General features: G+C 36.4%; 1 protein-coding gene across 1 annotated transcript in view; it reads right to left on the reverse strand.

Moving 5' to 3' along the window:
• LOC142355416 (uncharacterized) overlaps positions 1-20417 on the reverse strand; it is a gene marked incomplete at its 3' end in the record, with an annotated part of 27527 nt that extends 7110 nt beyond the window's left edge. Inside the window, exons 1-2 of the mRNA XM_075407602.1 lie at positions 19946-20417; positions 1115-1320 (exon numbers count right to left, since the gene is read on the reverse strand). Coding sequence (XP_075263717.1) covers positions 1115-1320; positions 19946-20201 — 462 coding nt within the window. The remainder of the gene's footprint in view (positions 1-1114; positions 1321-19945) is intronic.
• Positions 20418-22667: the final 2250 nt, after the last annotated feature.

Consider the following 22667-nt stretch of genomic DNA (forward strand, 5'->3'; position numbering starts at 1 on the left):
AAAACACGGGGGGGCCGAAACAGAATAGATTCCTCTAATCTCACATAGATTTCCCCCAATAGCCAACTACATCCCGGGAAGAATTTCAGATCTTCATCAGTACTTCTTCAGTGAAATACAAGTCTTGAATTGACAGATCTTTACTGATCACGTCTTATCTCAAGTCTTAACACCTGTGAAAACATGTCAATACTTGCTCAAAAATTGTCAAGTCTGAGTCAAACCTTGGCCAAAACTTGGCAAGTCTTGAGTCAAGTCTGGACCATTACATGGCAAGTTTAAAAATTCATTCATTTCAAAATTAGCAAATCTTTGCTAATCTTACCAATCTATTTCTGATTTGACCATATACCAACTTTCAAATGTCCCATACATCTACCCAAAAACCCTTTTTTCAATGGGCAGAAACAATGGCCATGGCTGGTATCATTGGGCGAAATCAGATTTTTTTATTCTCTATCAAGTGAACTTTGTGGAAGTGATCGTGTTGTCTCGTACTTCTTTTCTGAATTTGGAAAGACAAAGCGCTGTGGCGGTTTTCCTCTTGCGTTACCGAACTAAAGCAAACCAACAAAAAAAACTGTGCTTAATACTTGACCCATGACGGGTAAATTCCTGGCCAAGACTTGTCAAGTCTTGGCCAAGAATTGATTCAAGACTTGCCAAGACTTAGAACTTGATTTAAGACGTGCGAAGTCTAAAAAGTGACATGATCAGAGCTCTGATACAGTACGGATCCAAAACCTGCCATTTCACTGAATCAGTACTGATTATCACTTGACATTCGGTCCGGGCCTTCTCTTACATCAGTTTGGGGGTAATCATGGGGTGTTGACACGGGAAAAAGAGGACTCCTTAGAAAAAATGACGTAAGAAACGACGAAAGAAGGACTAAGAACTTCTTTTCTTACAAAGAAAAGACAACGAAAACTACCAAAACGAAGAAAATGACGAAAAAACGACGAAAACGATGATTTCCTACAAAAAGTCGTCGTTTCTCGTCGTTATTTTAAGACGCATGAGATGGGTTTCTTGGAGTTCTCGCATTTTTTCACAGTTTTGAAAAAAATGCATTCAGAGAGCTTTTAGGCCTGCTAAGTTGTGAAGAACCAACCATTTCGGGATCGTAGATTGAATAAAGTGCCAGATCGTATAGCAAAGAAGAGTAATCCAGATATTCACAGGGTTTCAGAACCTTATCAGGGGACAGCTTCTTCTCCAGTCGCATTAGGCTTAGATCTTTAGATAGGTCAATATTGTCGGGGTCTTGATCCAAGTGAATAAATTCAACCACCTTTATCAAATCTTCTTTCTTCACTCCTAAAATTCACCAGCTGTTTTTTGTTCAACTTTATTTCTGGTTGTCACTTTGTAATGTAGCTTAGGTTTATGCAACCGTTACGGTCAATCATGATAAAAAGCTAAAGAAGTAATGAGCAGAGTTATGAGGGCAATTATTGCATGAGTCTGAAACTTCGACTTTGATTGAATCAGTTAAACAAAAAATGACGAATAAAACAATTAAGATGCTTTAGACAGGAGTAAATCTTCCGAATCCATTTACCGTATATTTTGCATTCTGGATGATTCTTTAACATACTTTTATTTTTTTTCTTTAAAGTATACTTGAGATGAAAAATTTTGAATCAGTTCGTGTTCAATAGATGGTCAGATCAAGATGGTCATAAAAGAGGTCGGATTTGTTGTCAATTTTTTTGGTTTTTTCTCATTTCTCAATCTATGCAAGAGGCCTCGTACATCTTGATGGGTGACACAGAATGTTTCAGCATAACCCTCATGCTTACTTTTGTTCTGAAGACAGAATCTTCTCTTATCAAGGCAGTATGATTCACAATAACTTGAAAAAAGTTTTGATAAATAAAAAAAAGTTCTTGGGTAAGCAGAAAACTTAGATCTTACATCCATATTTTTTCAAAACCAAAACGCTTTAATAAATCTTTATTCCAATAGAAAAGCAGCTTCTTAATGAAACGGGAATGTAGATACCAAAAAAGGAGGCTCGGTAACGTGCGTTCGCACATAATGTCCCGACCCCGCTCATCCACGTTTTGATGTAATTGCCTACCAAATGACAAAGTGATAGAAAATCACATATCGTTCAACAAACAACTAATCTAATTACAAATAGATAAAAATGAAATAAAAGCAAACAATAATTACGACCAAAATTCAATGTCTACAAAAAGCAGAGCAACAAACTTGCAATTGCTCGGGAAGCAAAATGTGCTTGTTTTTTGTGAGTCAAGTCATAAGACAATAAAAGATGACAATGACAATTTCTCGAAACGACAGTGTTGAAGTCGCTAAAACTATTAGACCATGAAAACCACAAAAAATGTTTGAACTTTTTGGTTCGGTCTCTTTTGATTTTAACTTGGTCTTTCTGGTAAAAACTATCTGTGCGAAAAACAAAAAAAACCTCAAATTTTGACCAGTATCGATAACACAAGAAATTGTTATGAGAACAAATATCTAATCTCTATAGACTTCAATGTAGGCATACACAACATCAAAAAATGCTTGGAGCTAAAAATAGTTGAGTCCTGTCAAGTATGAGTTTAAGTTGTTTTTTGACCACAGTGAGAACAAAAATCGTGAAGAACAAATACTTTCTTTCACAAAAACTATCGATAAATCAATAAAAAGCCGTTAGATGTGTACTGAAATCAATAAACAGATTCATTTAATTATCCATAGAAGTGGTCAGGCTTTCGATTGGCATGAATATGCCGTACGACAAAAAAAAGAGCCTTAACAAGACGCAGAAAAATGCAATAACCAAAACTTGCTAGAGAAAAGTTTTGCAGCCGTTAAAACTATGGCTTTTGATTGAAATCTTTAAAAAATGTTCTTTTGCGCATTTTTTCGGTGCCAATTAGAGCTGTGTAATTTCTGATAACAACAACAAAATTTTTTCCCTCACTTGGAATAACTTATTTTTGTATATATCGAGACCACTACATAAGCTATTTGTGGACAGAAATAAGATAAAAAACTGGCAAACTTCGAAACTTCACTGACATTCTCTTCAAATTAATTAATTAAAAGTCATAAGGCCATACTAGATATCAGCTGAAGGCATATTTATAGGTTCACCAAAGGCTCCTAAGAATCCCATTTGGATCTATGATTAAAAGGACGAAATTGGGTGTCTACAAAAGGAATGACAATTGAAAGCAAAAAAGAACTCAAATTAAATTAACAAAAACAATTTGTCAGAGACAAAAAAAATTGGCCTCAATTTGTTGTAAATTGGATCTGTCGGTAATTTTGTCTTTTTAAAACTTTTGTTGTCAGTAATCAACATAAAAATCAAATATGCAAATAATTTTCGAAACAGACCGCAGCCAATTGTAATATGAATAGTAATTGATGGTAAGAGTCCAAGATTAGCCCAAACTTACCGCTGAATTTGTTGCGCGTCCAAAAAGAAAATAATTTTTCCGCATGTCTGCAAAATATATCAATTAGCAAATACAAGATTACAACAAACCAAAACAATTTATCCCTTTTGTTTAATTATTTAGTGAATTTTTCAAAAAAAGCGAAAAGTTTTAACTCCATTACACTCCTATATGTAGCAAAAACACAAAAAGCCTTTATCGGAGTTTCCAAAGATTAAGACAGTGGATGCTAGGTCTCTAATTCCGGCATATCTATACTATTTAAACAAGCGGGATAAAAAAGCGTATTTTAAGCCATTTCTGATTTTAAAAAGTCTGGAACTCGGACAAAAATTGGAAAAATATTAAGCAAAAGAAATCGGATAAAACCAATCGACAAGCGTCCGCTACCTTTAAAAACAAAATCTTTACTTTTGTCGTTAACATCTTCAACAAATTTTAGCAAAGTTGACGAAACTGTGGTGAAAAGAAAGCAAAAATTCATAAAAACAAAGGATTGTTGTCTGCTATTCACAAAATTTTAAACGCCGATAGTAATCTGTTAAAATCAAAAACAAAAAGTTTTTAATTATCAAATTAAACGTTGGACTGGCGGCTTTCTAATAAAACCAGTTTCAATTCTCTACGATAAAGATATCGACCGGTCAAAATGGACTTAACAAAAGAAAATCCACTTGAGTATTTAATTCCCCAACCCACAAGTAGATCGGACCTAATTGAAAATCGATTAGAGAAAACACGCTGAAGTCGGTCTACGCACAAAGAAATCATTTTGATACTTATTCAGCATTTGAAAAACAAACAGCTCATTGTGTACAAAAAGTGGAAAGGGCTATTATAGAGACATTTTTAATGATGGCCATTACTCTGTTCATCTCCCAATTTACACTGGCTAGTCTTCATATCTGAGTAAATTTTACTTGCATGAAAACAAAAAATTTTCAATTTAACTCCCGGCAACAAAGTTAGCGTTACATATGATTCGAACATCCGCGTGGGTACTTGTAACATTAACATGCGTAGCAAGTGGTAACCACTAAGCTAAATCAGCTTTTGATAAATGCCAACAATCTAGTTTTTTAATAACAGTGCGTATAATACTATAGTTATTACCAGCTATAAGCTACAATTGTATGACAATGTTCTGATCAGCCTTTTTTTGGGATGATGTAATTTTCAGAACACACAGGATAGATTTAGCGTGGTCGAACTCTATCACATCAATGTAATCCTAATTCAGAAAAAATGATCATAAAGAACCGTAAATTTTTTTTGAGACGCCATATTTCGGATCTTAATTATGTTCTCTTTCTTGAAATGTGCAGTTTCAGCGTTGAACTGATCGGAGACTCAAGTCCGGGTAGCAAACAAGGGAATGAAAAAAAAGCTGTTGATTTAATATACCATCAGGTTATTTTGAAATTGACACATACCTAAACAAAACGGTTTAAAAAAATGCAGCGAACCGAAAAGCACAAATAAAAGATAAAAAACTAAAGAAAAACTTCCTTTTAATAATTAGAAAGACAACAAAAAAGAACAACAAATTTTGACCATTACCGATAACACAAGATGTTTTTGTAAGAAAACATTTCTAAGCTCTATAGAAACCAATGAAATAATAGACAACAACAACAATTCTGGTTGGAGCTAAAAGGTGATGAGTCCTGTCAATTATGAGAGTAAGTATTTGGTGTCGACGGTGAGAACGAAAATTGGGAAGCAAAATTTCCTACAAAAAAATTAAGTAAAAATTACTAAAAAATTGTTAGCTGTAAACTTAAATCAGTAAATAGATTCATTTAATTATCCAGAAAAGCTGTCAGACCCTTGATTGACCAGAATATACTGTATGCGAACAAAAAAAAGACAAAAAGAGAAAAACAAAAAAAAATGTTCTTTTAATCATTTTTTTGTGCCAATTGGAGCTTTCTTTCTCGCAATAACTCGAAAATGATCAATGAACAGCCTAAACTCTTGTTAAATATGCCAAAATCACAAAGCTTTTATTAGTTTTGTAGTAAGAAAACCAAGAAATCGTTTGTTAACTATAAGACCAAAAAATGTTCTTTTCTCTGACTTGGAATTAGTTTTGCCCTGTATATATCAGGACTAAGCTATTTGTGGACAGAAATAAAACTAAAAGAATTGGCAAACTTCCCAACTTCACTGACATTATCTTAAAACAATTTTGTTTGAAGTCATAAGAGGCATTAGATAACAACTGCAAACATTTCTTTAGGTTCATCTATAGCTCTTAAGGAACCCAATTGGATCTATGATTAATAGAATGAAAGCCGGAGTTTGTAAAAGCAATGACAAATGAACAAATGAAAGCAAACCAATGGGCCTCATTTTATTGTAAATAGGTTCGGTCAGAAAATTGAGCCTATATTTAAATTTATTCATGTCTGTAATCAAAATTCAAAAGAAATGCAAAAATTTTTGGAAACAGAACGTGGCCAAATAGAAACTGACAAGTAATTGATGGTAGGAATGTAAGATTAGCCCAAACGTAGCGCTGACTTTGTCGCGCGTCCAACACAAAATAAATTTTCCACATGTCTGCAAAATAGATAAATTAGCAAATGCAAGATTACAACAAACCAAACAAATGTCTTTTGTTTATTTATTGAAGGAATTTTTCAGAAGATCTAGAAAAATTTTGACTCCATTACACTCCTATATGTAGCAAAAACACAGAAGCCTTCATAGGAGTTTCCAGAGATTGTTATAGGTGATATTAGGTCTCTACTTCCTGCATATCTGAACTAATTAAGCAGGTTGGATAAAAAAAACGTTTTTTGAGCCATTTTTGATTTTAAAAATCTTAAATTCGAAAAAAAAAGAAAAGAAATATTAACCAAAAAACTTTGATAAAACCAATCAGCCATTCTGCTCTGCCCTTAAAAGTAAAAATCAGTAACATTGTCGGTAACTAATTTAACGAGTTTTAGCAAAAATGAGAAAATTTGTTAAAAAGAACGCAAAACATGAAAAAACTAAAGTTTTTTGTCGACTATTCACTAAAATTTCAACCTCGATAACTCCATGTAACACAAAAATCACAAAATTTTTCGATTCCATATTCTACGTTAGATCGACTTTCAAATGATCGCAAAACTTTCTTTTCTTCAGACATTTGTTGATATTAGGATCCCTCATAAACTGATCAAAATTTACCAATATCATCAAGAAAAAGATATGAAATTGACGAAAAAATTTTATTCACAAAAAAATTTATTAACAAGAATTAAGGCCTGGAACGGGAAACGAGAGCGAAACAATTTCGTTTAAACTGTTCTCACTCAACCTCTTAGAAGTTAAAAATATTCTATCAAAAACTGAATAGCGTTGAATGCGCTATTGTGAAGTGGTAAAAATTTGATGCAACTTTTATCACATGTATTGCTTTCATAATGACCGGGAACATAAAAACTGTCATCATTGAATTGTTTTCATGAAATGAATGTTATAATCAAAGTCGCGTTAAAAACGATTAAACCAACTCTCTCTATCAAAGACAACTATTAAAATAAGAGTACCCTAGCTTCCATGACACCTAACAAGTGCGGAAGAATAGACATTTCCAAGCGACTGTTTTTCATAGAACAATTCTAGCGATTAACCGACCTCAATGCGTTTTGCATTGATTAATATGAAGTTGCGTTTTGTTTTGAATAGCTGCCTGCTAATGTTGGCCGACAGTTTTTTGCGATGTAGAATCCTCATATACTTATTTACATTCAATTCAATATAAAAACAAAAGATTCAGATTTTTAAAAAATTCGCTAGTTTGTTCAAATCTGAAAATTTTACATGGGACCGAAAATTTGTACACTCCCCCTAGTTTTTGAAGCTGATATGGCTGAACCAAGCTGGGATCAGCAACACCATAGGGTACCACCCCTACGCTATTTACAAAGCAGGATTGGTAATAACAGCTTTACCCAGTACGGAGCTATAAACACCTAAAAGGGAAAATAATGATAAATTTCGGGTAAAAATTTAAGTCGACCATATTTTAAGTTTCGTGAACGCTATTCATATTAGGATGCAATAAAACTCCGAGCCCGCGTCTGATTAGGATGAATGCGATTCATACACCCCAAACCGCCTTTTGCAAACAAAAGTCACCGAAACATATAATTGGATGTGAATTAAATATATATCGATTTGTCGGCTATTTTAATTATTTTGGTAATTACGTGGGTACATCGTGACGAGGCCGAAAGCCTGCAACTGTTAAGCTGGTATATATTCCGTACCCTAGGAAGTCCCCTTTGTAAACAAAATGCCCGTTACCCCGGAAAGGCTTGGAACTTGTATATGTGTCGTAATCTGTATTTGATTTGGAGGCCGTCTTGACTGACCTTATTAAGAGCTTTTGGTACTTAACACGCCACCGTATTATGACATTAGTTTTACGGAATGCAAAAAAGTGGCCAACAGCAATCTGGAAAGCTGAATACTTTTGTCATAGTGACGGTTGTTTGTTTAAGCAAATAAATTGTTTGCTCAGCTCAGTATGTGAGCGGATTACAATATAAGCAAAGCGCAGAAATTGGTAACCGTGAGCAAATTATTAACTGATTGTTTTGTGGATTTTACCAATTTTAAAGAGCGAGAGGCTCATGCAATTGTTATTAGCGGCACTGTGTATTTTTGGCGGAGCGACTGAGCACGAAGCTCTGAATAGTCGGAATTAAGGAGTAATAGTTGTTGGGAGGAGTTGCCTGATTGATCGAGCAGAGTTTTTGTTGTTTTTAGACTCTGGTTCATCAGTCTCTTATTAGCTGAGGGATAATTAGAGCTGTGCTGTTTACGTTCGAGTACCAGCAGCAATCGGTAATAATGTAGAGTTGAACTGAAAAAAACATTATTTATTATTCCAAGCTTGCGGTTGCTTGCGTTAGATCTAGTTGTATTAGTAGTTAATTTGATTGCGATAGTGAATTTTACTCGATGTCTCTAGTTTTATTGTAATCATATAATTGTTATTAACTTATTCGTTTTTACCATCAACATTTGTTAACAGCCAAGTGCAAGGTACGGGAGTTCAATCGCTCAGAAGAAGACAAACCACCAAAACAAAATCTTTTGGGATTGTGAGATCTGGGCGCTGTTGTTTTCACGTAATAGATGGCCTAATTAAAAAACAAAATCTTACAGTGGCGATCTTGAGTGCGCTATCTTCTTCAAATTACACGAATCAAATGAACGACAGAACTAGTTAAAGGGGCATGGTTTTGAACAGAGATAGTAGCCGATGGGACAAATAAAGTTGGTCCATCTTCATCTCAAGATCAGAAAACGTGGTGAGCGAGTGTGGACCCGGAAAGGAGGAGAAAGTGAGACTGATGCTAAAACTTTACGATGTGTTTCGACCCTTATCTCATAGAGATGCTGTTGCAATGGAGCGAATAGTGCGCCATATGGCGGCTGAGGGGCTAATTTCAAAAGAAGTGTTGGAGAGGATGCGAGATTAAGTTAGAACACAACTCATCTACCAGATAATCTATCAAAATTAAGAAACCAGATAAGTTCCGAAGCGCCACTCACGAGTACCAGTGAACAAGATTATGAGCGGAATGTAGAAACGAACGGTGTCAGTCGGAGGCTGAGCGTCATTCAACATGCCATGGACGCAAATCCAGAACAAGATACTTTTGAGCTGGTAACAGATTTTGCTGAACGATTTTTCCAGTGGAAGATGAAACTGGAATGCATCGATGATGTCGAATGGAATGAAAAAACCATCGGTACAATGTTTGCAAAAGGCTGCGAGGATTTGGTCAGAGAGATAGAAGCGAACATAAACTATGGTTACTCTGAAAAAGTTCAGCAGGCAGAAGATAAGGCAAACAACATTCAATTGCTATCACCGAAAAACTCTAAAATCCGGGATGCAGAGGCACGTTAACAGCCACAGGAGACGGCAGCTAGTCACAGCGGGTCCCTAAAACTTGAGACTCAACGGACGCAATCAATTACTTTTGGCTCTGCTAGCGTTGTTGGGGAGGCAGTGTTTTACAACAAAGCCAGCTCTGCCGCAAAATTGATAACACTGGAGACTTGTAGCGAACTGGACAATGCAATTGAGGTTGCCTTAAATGATCTGAAGTTTCAAGAGCCAGATGAAATGGTTGCGGTACGAATAAACGAGTGGTGCAAAAACCAGAACTAGACCAGGTAGATGCAGTGTACTCTCGAGTGTACAACCTGCTGCGAGGTGTCTCAGATGAGATCTGACAGCGATTACCTATAAGTCAATACTGGAGCCAAATGTCTGTTCTTTTGACCGACATGCAATCAGTGGAGGACGAGCTGGAACAAAACGAAGTGAGCAAACCCGATCCAATGGAAGCAAGAGTTGAAGCACTCGAAGAACCTTTTACGGGAAACGACATCCCCTCCAATCAGGGGAAAGGAGACAAGCGATGCCGCTTGGTTTAAAGTTGAACGTAAATACTCAAGCGGAAAAAATCAATCAGCCAAACAGATTTGCAAGCCAAAACTGCACGAGCCTCATCAGTGAACCACACAAAGCTGATTGACCACGAAGAACCCACAAGAAGCGATTCACAATCTGTAATATTAGCTGATCAATTGGACACAAAAAGAGTGAGAGTCTCAACCAGTAGTCAGCAAGAGCGCCACGGAATTGAAAACACTTGTCGAAACAAAGATGCAAGAGCGATATTCTGACCAACAAGACTGGATAACCGTCAAATGTTGAAAAAGTTAACATGGGAAGTGCTGCGTACATTGTATCTATTGACGAAAGTGGTGCAGATGAAGAAAATTTCGGTTGACATAATCGTACAGAATTCGTCACGCCACAAGCGGCTTAGCACTGTAAACGGTATTGACGACGCCAAACATGTGGCACATAACAAAGAATTGATCGAGAAAAAAACGGTTGACGACAAAAAGAAGAGCTCGTGGATGAAGTTTTTCACAGAGAAAACAATTTTGATATGACTTCATTGTGTGAATGTTTTGATTCAACGATTGAAGTCAATGAAGAATTCCAGGACACCCAGCCAGCTTCAAACCCTTAGATAATCGAACTGATACTTGCCGATTCGCGACATGGCTCAGTCAGAAGAAAAACAGAAGACTCACCAAAAACATATGAAATTCGGATGGGGACACAAAAAAGGGCGGTCATTCTGTTCCACTCAGAAAATCAAACGGACATCAAAAGGGTGTTCTCAGATCAAAAGGTTGCTCATAGTGAAGTGGTCAAATGTGGAGAGTTAGAAAACCTCTCAGACTCCCTATCACAAACCCAGGCTTCCCTGAAAGGTCCCGTAAAAAAATAAACGGGAAACTTTCCCGTCAGAACCTGTTCTTGAGAAATCAGCTGCTGCTCTACGGAATCCACTATGGTTGCTGGGAAGGCTTTTTCAACCCTGCAGACCCATCGAGACATCTTCAGCAGGCTACGAGATGAAAGAACCAAGACGATGAGAAACAACATCCCAAGAATTTTTGAAGAAGCTGCTGAAAACGAATCTTGAAGTGAGACGATAGATCATCAGAGAAGATGGCAGGTGAATATGAGTAGGAGAAAAACATTGGACAGTTTCTCTGACACAATTGAGCGCAAACTCTTGCCAGTCTCCGCTGAGATGAGTTTCGTCTGCAAAAAATTTCCCTTTGATCCTGGCTCATTCAACCAAAATCCGTAAGAATATTCAATTTATCTTCTCACTAACCTGCTTTTCAATCATTCATGGTGCCAGCGATTATTCATCCGTACTATTTAAATTATTGGAGTGGTAAATTTCTGCCTTCAAGTTAAACAAAAGCAAACGAAAGCTTGGACTGACAAAACAAACTATCATCAAAGAAACAAAACTGTGGTATCACAACGCCGGTAAAACTGTTTAGCGGCAAATATAGGTTTGGTAAGATAAACATTTGGTAAGGTTAGGGTCTTTGTAGAGTAGCTAACTAAAGCTCTATTCGCTAAGAGCAAGATTTGAAATAAGCCGAAGATGAGCTCCTTTTTCATTCTGCCACAAATGATTATCGCGGACTGAATATTTTCTCAAGAAGAGATAGAAACTGCAGAGTGGTTTATGTTGTGAGGGCCTGGACAACAAATTGTGCTTAACAGTGAGCAGTAGCTGCAAGCGCCGAAGATAGAGCAGAAGTTTATTTACAAGCTTGGAGTACTCATCGCACGAAGTGTTGGCCTTTGCGGATAGATCGTATAAAAGAACTCTTGTCTTGAGCACCAATGGCGTGGCAAACCTGATTGCATTTCAATCTAGTGGGTGCAAAGAGAAGACACAAACACACGTCTGGGAATTCTTGGAACAGACGCTGAGTTTTGTGTGGATTTTTTTAGAAATGGCAAATTTGATGCCCAACTCCTATGGAAAATTGCAAACACTTTGGCGGATTCCATCGGGAGGGGAATTTTTTCGGGACCTGTGTACATCTCTCTGGGAAGCAAATGTGAAAAAAAGTAAATTGAGGGATGCAAAATTGAGGAGATTGGGGCCTAAACATCTCATCAAGCCAGCCAACAATCAATTGAACAACTAGACCAAATGAGTAAGACTGATATTGAGAACTAAAAAAGCGCGTCTTACGTGCAGATAACCCTAAAGGAAGCTAAACTCATTAGGTTTCTATTCTAGCAAAGAGCAAAACACCTTGATACAATTTTACTGAGGGTACATTTGGTTGTGTTGATAGGTTATCCAGGAGGATAAACAGTATAGAATGGAAGCATTTAAAATCGTAACCAATGAGCTAAAACATTAGCGATTGATAGCTTAGGTATAAGGCAAATTTTTGAGGCTAACCGGGAGTAAGGTAATCGATATTATATTAGCTGGGATCATGTGACGGCCGTCGAAAGCATTTGAAACAAATGAAACAATACACAGGAAAACAAGCAGTAAGGCGTGGAAGGAGGACGAATAAATTTCGTTGAAACCGGGTTACCTCGACCTCTTAGAGGTTTCAAAAATTCTACCGAAAAATGAAGGGTTTGGCATGCACTTATTGAGAACTGGTGAAAACTTGGTGCAACTGTCATCATATATATTGCTTTCATAATGACCTGCATCATAAAAGTTGTCATCATTGAAATGTTTTGTTGAAAAGAATGTTATCAACAAAGTTGCGGTAAAGGGATTAAGCCATCTCTTTCTATCAAGGACACCGTAAAAGTAAGAGTACCCCAGCTTCCATGACACCTAACAAGTGCGGAGGAAGCGTCATTTCTAAGCGACTATTAATCATACAACGATTTTTGCGATTAACAGATCTCATTGCATTTTGGATTGGTATATATGAAATTAAGTTTTGTTTTGAATAGCTGTTCACCAACATTTGCAATGTAGACTCCTCAGATATTTACTTAAATTCAATTATAACTGAAAGAATTTAGAATTTTAAGGAATTCGCTACTTTGGTCAAATCTGCAATTTTTCACAAGTTGGGACCGAAAATCTGTGCGCGCCACCGCGATTTTTCGAAGCCGATATGGCGTACTCAGCTGGGATCATCAACACTTTAAAGCATTCCTAAATTTTTTACGAAACAGCATTGGTAGTAGCAGCTTTACCCAATACGGAGCTATTAACACTTATAAGGGAAAAATTGACGATTTGCGGGTAGAATTTTAAGTCGACCATTTTTGAGTCTCATGAAAGCTATTTATATTAGGATGCAATAAAGCCCGAACCCGCGTTTGATTAGGATGAATGCGAACCATACCCTCCAAACCGACTTATGTATATAAAAAATCCCGGAAACACATAAATGGCAGAGAACTAAGTATATATCGAGTTGTCGGCCGTTTTAGTTATTTTTGTAACAACGTGCGTGCATTGTGACGAGGCCGAAAGCCTGCAACTGTTTAGCGGCTACATTTTTACCATTAATACTTATTAACAGCCAAGAGCAATAATTTGTCAAGAAGAGATAGAAACTGCAGAGTGGTTTGTGTTGTGAGGGCTTGGACGACAAATAGAGCTTAACAGTGAGCAGTAGCTGCAAGCGCGGAAAATAGAGCAGAATTTTCTTTACAAGCTTGGAGTACTCGTCGCACGAAGTGTTGGCCTTTGCGGATAGATGGTATAAAAGAACTCTTGTCTTGACCACCAATGGGGTGGCAAAGCTGATTGCATTTCGATCTAGTGGGTGCAAAGAGAAGACACAAGCACACGTATTGGAATTCTTGGAACAGACGCTGAGTTTTGTGTGGTATTTTGAGAGATGGCAAATTTGATGCCCAACTCCTACGAAAAATTGCGAACACTTGGCGGATTCCATCGGGAGGGGAACTTTTTCGGGACCTGTGTACATGTCTCCGGGATGCAGATGTGAAAAAAAAGTAACTTGAGGGATGAAAAATTGAGGAGATTGGGGCCTAAACAACTCATCAAGCGAGCCAACAATCAGTTGAACAACTAGACCAAATGAGTAAGACTGATATTGAAAACCAAAAAAGCGCGTCTTACGTGCAGATAACCCTAAAGGAAGCTAAACTCATTAGGATTCTATTCTTGATACAATTTTACTGAGAGTACTTTTGGTTGTGTTGTTAAGTTATCCAAAGGGGATAAACAGTATAGAATGGAGGCAATTAAAATCGTAACCAATGAGCTAAAACATTAGCGATTGATAGTTTAGGTAATAAGGTACATTTTTGAGGCTAACTGGGAGTATGGTAATCTAAATTGAAATATTATATTAGCTGGGAGCATGTGACGGCCGTCGAAATCATTTGAAACAAATGAAACAATACACAGGAAAACAAGTAGTAAGGCGTGGAACTCGAAACGAGGACTAATAAATTTCGTTAAAATTGTGTTACCTCGACCTCTTAGAAGTTTCAAAAGCTCTACCGAAAAGTGAAGGGTTTTTCATCATATATATTGCTTTCATAATGACCTGCATCACAAAAGTTGTCATTATTGAATTACAACTTTAGAGCAATAATTTGTCAAGAAGAGATAGAAACTGCAGAGTGGTTTGTGTTGTGAGGGCCTGGACGACAAATAGAGCTTAACAGTGAGCAGTAGCTGCAAGCGCGGAAGGTAGAAAAACTGAGCAGAAGTTTTTTTACAAGCTTGGAGTACTCATCGCACGAAGTGTTGGCCGTTGCGGGTAGATTGTATAAAGGAACTCTTGTCTTGACCACCAATGGGGTGGCAAACCTGATTGCATTTCAATCTAGTGGGTGCAAAGAGAAGACACAAACACACGTCTGTGAATTCTTGGAACAGAAGCTGAGTTTTATGTGGTTTTTTGAGAAATGGCGAATTTGATGCCCAACTCCTGAGAAAAATTGCGAACACTTGGCGGATTCCATCGGCAGGGGAATTTTTTCGGGACCTGTGTACATCTCTCCGGGAAGCAAATGTGAACAAAAGTAAATTGAGGGATGAAAAATTGAGGAGATTGGGGCCTAAACATCTCATCAAGCGAGCCAACAATCAATTGAACAACTAGACCAAATGAGTAAGACTGATATTGAGAACTAAAAAAGCGCGTCAGGTAATACAAATTGAAATATTATATTAGCTGGGAGCATGTGACGGCGGTATATAGGAAATTGAGTTTTGTTTTGAATAGCTGTTCACCAATAAATGTTTGCAATGTAGAGTCCTCAGATATTTACTTAAATTCAATTATAACTGAAAGAATTTAGAATTTTAAGAAATTCGCTACTTTGCTCAAATCTGCAAATTTTCACAAGTTGGGACCGAAAATCTGTACGCGCCCCCGCAATTTTTCGAAGCCGATATGGCTTAACTCAGCTGGGATCACCAACACTTTAAAGCACTCCTAAGTTTTTTACAAAGCAGGAATGGTAGTAGCAGCTTTACACAGTACGGAGTTATTAACACTTATAAGGGAAAAAAGTAATTATTTTCGGGTAAAATCTTAAGTCGACCATTTTTGAGATTCATGAAAGCTATTTATATTAGGATGCAATAAAGCCCGAGCCCGCCTCTGATTAGGTTGAATGCGAACCATACCCTCCAAACCGCCTAATGTATACAAAAGTCCCAGAATCATATATATGGCAGAGAACTAAGTATATATCGACTTGTCGGCCTTAATTAATTTTTTTAATTACGTGCTTGCATCGTGACGAGGCCGAAAGCCTACAACTGTTTAATTTATAATTTCACCATCAACAATTGTTAACAGCCAAGAGCAAAATTTGATCGCTAAGAAGAAGACGTACCACCAGAAGGAAACCTTTTCGAATGGTGATATCTGGGCGCTATTGTTTTCCCGTAATAGGCAACCTAATTAAAATATAGAATCTTACACTAGGAGATTAAGGGAATAAAGACCTGCAGTATATCTATGGATCTATAATATCCCCCCGCAATTTAATTGATACATATTTTTACGTCCCCAAGCGCATGTGCTAAATTTTTACTTAGTGAACGACCATTAACAAAAAAATTTCAACTGGAGGGCATAATAATTCTGCGAGCTGAACCGGCTTATTTATACAAAAGTCCCGGAAACACATAGATGGCAGAGAACTAAGTATATATCGACTTGTCGGCCTTAATTAATTTTTTTAAATTATGTGCGTGCATCGTGACGAGGCCGAAAGCCTGCAAGTGTTTAGCGGCTATATTTTTACCATCAATACTTATTAACAGCCAAGAGCAATAATTTGTCAAGAAGAGATAGAAACTGCAGAGTGGTTTGTGTTGTGAGGGCCTGGACGACAAATAGAGCTTAACAGTGAGCAGTAGCTGCAAGCGCGGAAGGTAGAAAAACTGAGCAGAAGTTTTTTTACAAGCTTGGAGTACTCATCGCACGAAGTGTTGGCCGTTGCGGGTAGATTGTATAAAGGAACTCTTGTCTTGACCACCAATGGGGTGGCAAACCTGATTGCATTTCAATCTAGTGGGTGCAAAGAGAAGACACAAACACACGTCTGTGAATTCTTGGAACAGAAGCTGAGTTTTATGTGGTTTTTTGAGAAATGGCGAATTTGATGCCCAACTCCTGAGAAAAACTGCGAACACTTGGCGGATTCCATCGGCAGGGGAACTTTTTCGGGACCTGTGTACATCTCTCCGGGAAGCAAATGTGAACAAAAGTAAATTGAGGGATGAAAAATTGAGGAGATTGGGGCCTAAACATCTCATCAAGCGAGCCAACAATCAATTGAACAACTAGACCAAATGAGTAATACTGATATTGAGAACTAAAAAAGCGCGTCAGGTAATACAAATTGAAATATTATATTAGCTGGGAGCATGTGACTGCGGTATATAGGAAATTGAGTTTTGTTTTGAATAGCTGTTCACCAATAAATGTTTGCAATGTAGAGTCCTCAGATATTTACTTAAATTCAATTATAACTGTAAGAATTTAGAATTTTAAGAAATTCGCTACTTTGGTCAAATCTGCAAATTTTCACAAGTTGGGACCAAAAATCTGTGCGCGCCCCCGCGATTTTTCGAAGCCGATATGGCTTAACTCAGCTGGGATCACCAACACTTTAAAGCACTCCTAAGTTTTTTACAAAGCAGGAATGGTAGTAGCAGCTTTACACAGTACGGAGTTAATAACACTTATAAGGGAAAAAAGTAATTATTTCCGTGTAAAATCTTAAGTCGACCATTTTTGAGATTCATGAAAGCTTTTTATATTAGGATGCAATAAAGCCCGAGCCCGCCTCTGATTAGGTTGAATGCGAACCATACCCTCCAAACCGCCTAATGTATACTAAAGTCCCAGAAACATATATATGGCAAAGAACTAAGTATATATCGACTTGTCGCCTTAATTAATTTTTTTTAATTACGTGCTTGCATCGTGACGAGGCCGAAAGCCTACAACTGTTTAATTTATAATTTTACCATCAACACCTGTTAACAGGCAAGAGCAAAATTTGATCGCTAATAAGAAGACGTACCACCAGAAGGAAACCTTTTCGAATGGTGATATCTGGGCGCTATTGTTTTCCCGTAATAGGCAACCTAATTAAAATACAGAATCTTACACTAGGAGATTAAGGGAATAAAGACCTGTAGTATATCTATGGATCTATAATATCCCACCGCAATTTAATTGATACATATTTTTACGTCCCCAAGCGCATGTGCTAATTTTTTACTTAGTGAACGACCATTTATCAAAAAAATTTCAACTGGAGGGCATAATAATTCTGCGAGCTGAACCGCCTTATTTATACAAAAGTCCCGGAAACATATAAATGGCAGAGAACTAAGTATATATCGACTTGTCGGCCTTAATTAATTTTTTTAAATTATGTGCGTGCATCGTGACGAGGCCGAAAGCCTACTACTGTGTAATTTATAATTTTACCATCAACACTTGTAAACAGCCAAGAGCAAAATTCGATCGCTAAGAAGAAGACGTACCACCAAAAGTAAACCTTTCGGAATGGTGATATCTGGGCGCTTTTGTTTTCCCGTAATAGGCAACCTAATGAAAATACAGAACCTTACACTAGGAGATTAAGGGAATAAAGACCTGTAGTATATCTATGGATCTATAATATCCCCCCGCAATTTAATGGATACATATTTTTACGACCCCAAGCGCATGTGATAATTTTTTACTTATTGAACGACCATTTAACAAAAAATTTTTAACTGGAGGGCATAATAATTCTGCGAGCTGAAACATCATAAAATCATTTTTCTTAAGAAAAAATGAAAGATTTTTGTTGGTGCGTACATTTCAGTTTGTACACTTGAAACGTTGTCAAATCAATTTGCGTTTTTTTAGTTGCGTTTTTAGGTTGACAAACAGTTCTAATAAGAGCACTTTCTTATTATAACCCATTGTTTTCATGATTCAAAAATGTTATAGGAAACTGGCATGATGACAACGTTGTCATACAGGAAAATTTTTTACTGCAATTTTCTCATAACTTAAAAATCTTCGGTAACAACTCCTCCATAAGACCTTGTCAGTTTCTTAAAGATGTTTTCTATGCTCTTCTTAATGTTCTCAGACCACAAATAGTGTGCGTGTAGTTAGGTGAGTCTCTGCAATGCTTTGATTGTTTAAGAAAAATTACAGGTCCTAAATTGGCTTTTAAGTCATATAAAATCCGGTTAAGCCAGAGCTCCAAAACAAGCACAGAAAACCCATAGCTCAAGAAACGCACAGAAAAATAAACATATAGCACCTGTCTGAAGGGTGGTCCCAGGAGAGGAGGGCACAAGAAGGGAGAGAGAAAACGGCAGTTAATATGTGTATTTTTTCAATTATTTCAACTACAATGTTTTTTTTACAGCAGTTAGCAATATAACGGTGATGTTATCGGACGTGCCATCGAACCAGCAAAGAGTAACGGAACGGAGGAGCTATGGTTGGGACACAGAGCGATCAACGAGTAACAGAACGGAAGAGCGAGGGACGGGACGGAGAATGGGCAGCGCTTGTCGAAACGGATGATTGACCGAAGAGACGCCGAGCAACGATCGACCGACCGTGAACAGCACCGGCGGAAAGTTGAGCGAGCAGCGCACGACAAATCGGAAGCGACAAGTACAGCGGCATCATAACGTCAGTGCAAGCACATTATAACAAAAAACAATAGCTTAATTAATCAAGAACTTTTTCAAATATGTCTATAGTAGGAAAACATGAGCCAATTTTTTTTCAAATCATATCTTTTATGCTTCGTTGAATTTTGTTAAAATTTTTTTCTAATCAGAGGCACCTGACTACAATAATCAGGAAAGCAATTGGAACAAACACTTTGTAAACTTGAAACGTATAATTAATAAACTAAGATGGGGTAAATTTAAAAGCCAAAAAACAGTGAGATACGGCTTTTCAATTCTTGATGTGGTGAATGTTTGCTTAATATCAGCCGACGTGGTGTGATTGCTCACCAAAATTTGAATGTCAAGATACACGAATAATGGTTTTTTAATGATTATTATTTTTTAATTGATTAATTTTTAATGATTAATTGAAAAATTTAGTACTTTCAAAGAAAAATTGAACAAAAACTGTTCTCTGAAGTTGTATAACCACAACTTTTCGTTGCCATTTGCTAGATGCGCTTCCGCTTGACTAAATGGCTTTTGATCGATTAATTTAGGGGATGCAATGACCTTTTCAAACAAAAAACGCTCTTTGCTGTTGGCTTAATAGTGAAAATTTCAAATTTTTTAAAGTTAGTTATGGATAATTTTTCCCTCCTTCTTCGCGAATTTCTTTTCTGAAGGTTCTCATTATGAAAATTTTATGACTACAACTTTTATTAGACGCGATAAAATGAAGTTGTAATTTTATTTTTGATTTATGGGGTCAACCCGGGGACCCACTTCTAAGAAAAAGATTCATTCTTATCATGTGTCCGTGAAAGGATGATTTTTTAACATGAAAAATTCTCAATTTATGAAAATCATAGTTCCTTTAGAACAAGGTGTTAAAAAATAGCTCGCAAGAGTCTGCATATGGTAGAATATGTTCTCATGCCGCTATTTGACAAAATAACATTTGAAAAGGAAGAAATTACTTGCCTCCTCTGTACAGAAAGTCTGTCGTGTAATTGTCGCGAATGAAAACGTACATTTCTTCAAACCACCAATTACGTTTAGTGAGAACAATGTCCTCTTTTATGATAGTCCCCAGGTATTGGAAGTTATTCTCATCGCTGTAGATGAAAGCTAAGAACGGCCGGTTAATCTTCCATTCACCCCCCGAGTGACGCTTAGGCACATCAGTGCCTTCTGATAAAGAACTAATGGCTGACAAAGTAAACAGTAACAAAATCATGACTACAAATTTTTTAAAATGAATTTAGTATATTTTGTTTAGTTATATTTTGTTTAAGCAGATAGTTTTTCCGATATGCAATGTTCCTTGCTGCTCTTTGGAACAGTGTTGAATTTTTCGAGGTTTTTTTGTTCGCAATTAAATTGTGTGAACAAAAATTGACTCTCGCTAAAGATATCTGAGTTGATGAAATGCAAACTCATTATATCTCTAGTCAAAGTTAGACTACCAGCATGGTTGCCATAATTTTTTTACGGAGGAACAGGCACATGTTCTATTTTGACAGAGTTACGTAATATCAGCCAGCAATACAATTGGGTTAACGGCAACGGTGTCTGTAACAATAATGCGCCCACACGTGAGCAAACGAGAAAATTGATTCCGACGTCAAAGGCAAATTTTGAACAATTTTTGAGCAAGTTTCAAACTTTTGAGTGCTGTGGGACGTTTTCATGTTTATTTCTTCCTACTTTCATGGGTCAACTTAAAACTAATATTAAATGACACCAAACGTTCAATAAATCGTTTAGGCCGAGATTTGACTAGGACTGCTACTTTTTGAAAGTGACATGATCATAGTTTTGAATCAAAACTGACATTAGACTTGATATTTGGCGTCACTGAAATTGCCTTGACGTTACGCTCAGGTCATATGGTCAGAGTTAGAGTAAATTATATGTGTTTTGCGGAACTCAAAATAGCGAAATTGCAGGATAACTCAGACTGTCTTCATAAAAAAAACGTTCTTTTCAAGACTCAACAACACAGAAATTGTGACTTCCATTCTTGAGCCTTTTTATTGATTGTGATATTGTACTAAATAACCAAAAGCGATTGTTATATAGATCATTTGCAACAAAAGTCTTAGTATGAATCTATGTAAATTTTCTAATTTGTTAATGATGCACTTATATTTTGAGAGAGATGAAAATAGAAAGTGATCTCAAGAATTTTGAGAAAAGTAAACCGCAACTTTTTTATTAATCTGATGAAAAAAGACACTAATTTGAACGCCGGACGAAACTTTTAGCTTCTGGTGTTTTGACCTCTTTAGTAAAAATCTGAACAATATATGAGTTATCATGGGAGTTATCATGGTTTAATTTCTTGAGAATATTAGACCGATTTGTGTATTTTTATTCACATTTTCCGGAACTTTGCCTAAAATTTTGTCCAGAATTGTTAACAGTAACATTGTTGATATAATTTTTTGGAGAAAAATTCTTGTTGATGATTTTGATATATTTTTTTGGAACATTTTTGATAAATAAATCAAAATTCAGCCTTTATCATAAAAAGCTGCCTGAGATAAGCTTCTTTAGTCCATTCTGATAAAACTTGCCGGATGTAAACAACCAAAACAACTAATAACATCATTTTAATCAATTATTAGGAACTAGTCCTACATTTACTATCATTGAGAGTTGCCGGAAATTGAAATTTTGCCATTTTTTTTGCAAAATTTTCTCTATGATTTTCATAAACACAGCCTTTAATTTGATTTTTAACAAACAATTTATCTAGATTCAAAACATTCGAAACAATTGACTGTTCTTAATGGACGACCAATTAAAGCCATGTTGGTTTTGGTCCGATCTATGACTTTTAAAATCAGAAAATGGTTCAGATTGTAATCAGTCAATCTTTTTGTTTTTAAAAAAAACAATCTTTTCTATATTAATTGAAAAACAGAACGATTCAAATCAAAGCTCACTGTTGACAGGTCCAATTTTCTTCCTTGAGCAACTCCAAATAATGTTTCTAGTTTCTTTACTTGAATGATTACAGTCGTTTTGATTATTAAATTTGTTTGATTTTTAAGTAAACAATGGCTAATTGAATCTTGTCACTATTTTTTTGGTCAACTTGTAGCTTGGTGTTGGCAAAGATAGAATGCATCTTCATTGTCTTCTTTCTACTGAATTAAATCTTAATTTTTTTTCGGCTTAAAAAGTAAAGTCATGATTTTCTGGCGTTGATACTACTAGAATTTAAAATTTCTTTTGCTTTTCAGGCATTGGCGGGTTTTTCACGTTTTTTTTTCTCATTTCGTTACATTATCACATTATTTTGCAGTTCACGTACTGCACTATTGACGTTGAAAATAAGAAGCAATCAAAATATAAAGGCTTTTAAAGGCATAGATTATGTTTTCAACGGCTTCGACTGCTCTTTCTCGAAAAATTTAATTGAACTTTTCACATTTGTTTTAACTGTAGTTCTTACTTTCTTTTTATTTGGTCATATAGTTTTTTTTCTGAGTAACGACAGGTCTCATTCACCCTTCACAGTGGAGCAAAAGAGCCAATTTTATTATTTGAGCAGATAGCTGATGGCTTTCATGACTTTGAAAACAATTTTTTCCAAAAACAAAAAAAGACTTTTTAACTTCCCTTTTTTGTTATTATATTATCTATCTGTGTCAACTAACGGTCAAATACAACATTTTTGTCCCCGGGGAAGCTG

This window comes from Convolutriloba macropyga, unplaced genomic scaffold (genome assembly GCF_964194025.1).
Source record: "Convolutriloba macropyga unplaced genomic scaffold, txConMacr16.3 SCAFFOLD_2662, whole genome shotgun sequence".
NCBI classification, from domain to species: Eukaryota; Metazoa; Xenacoelomorpha; order Acoela; family Convolutidae; genus Convolutriloba; species Convolutriloba macropyga.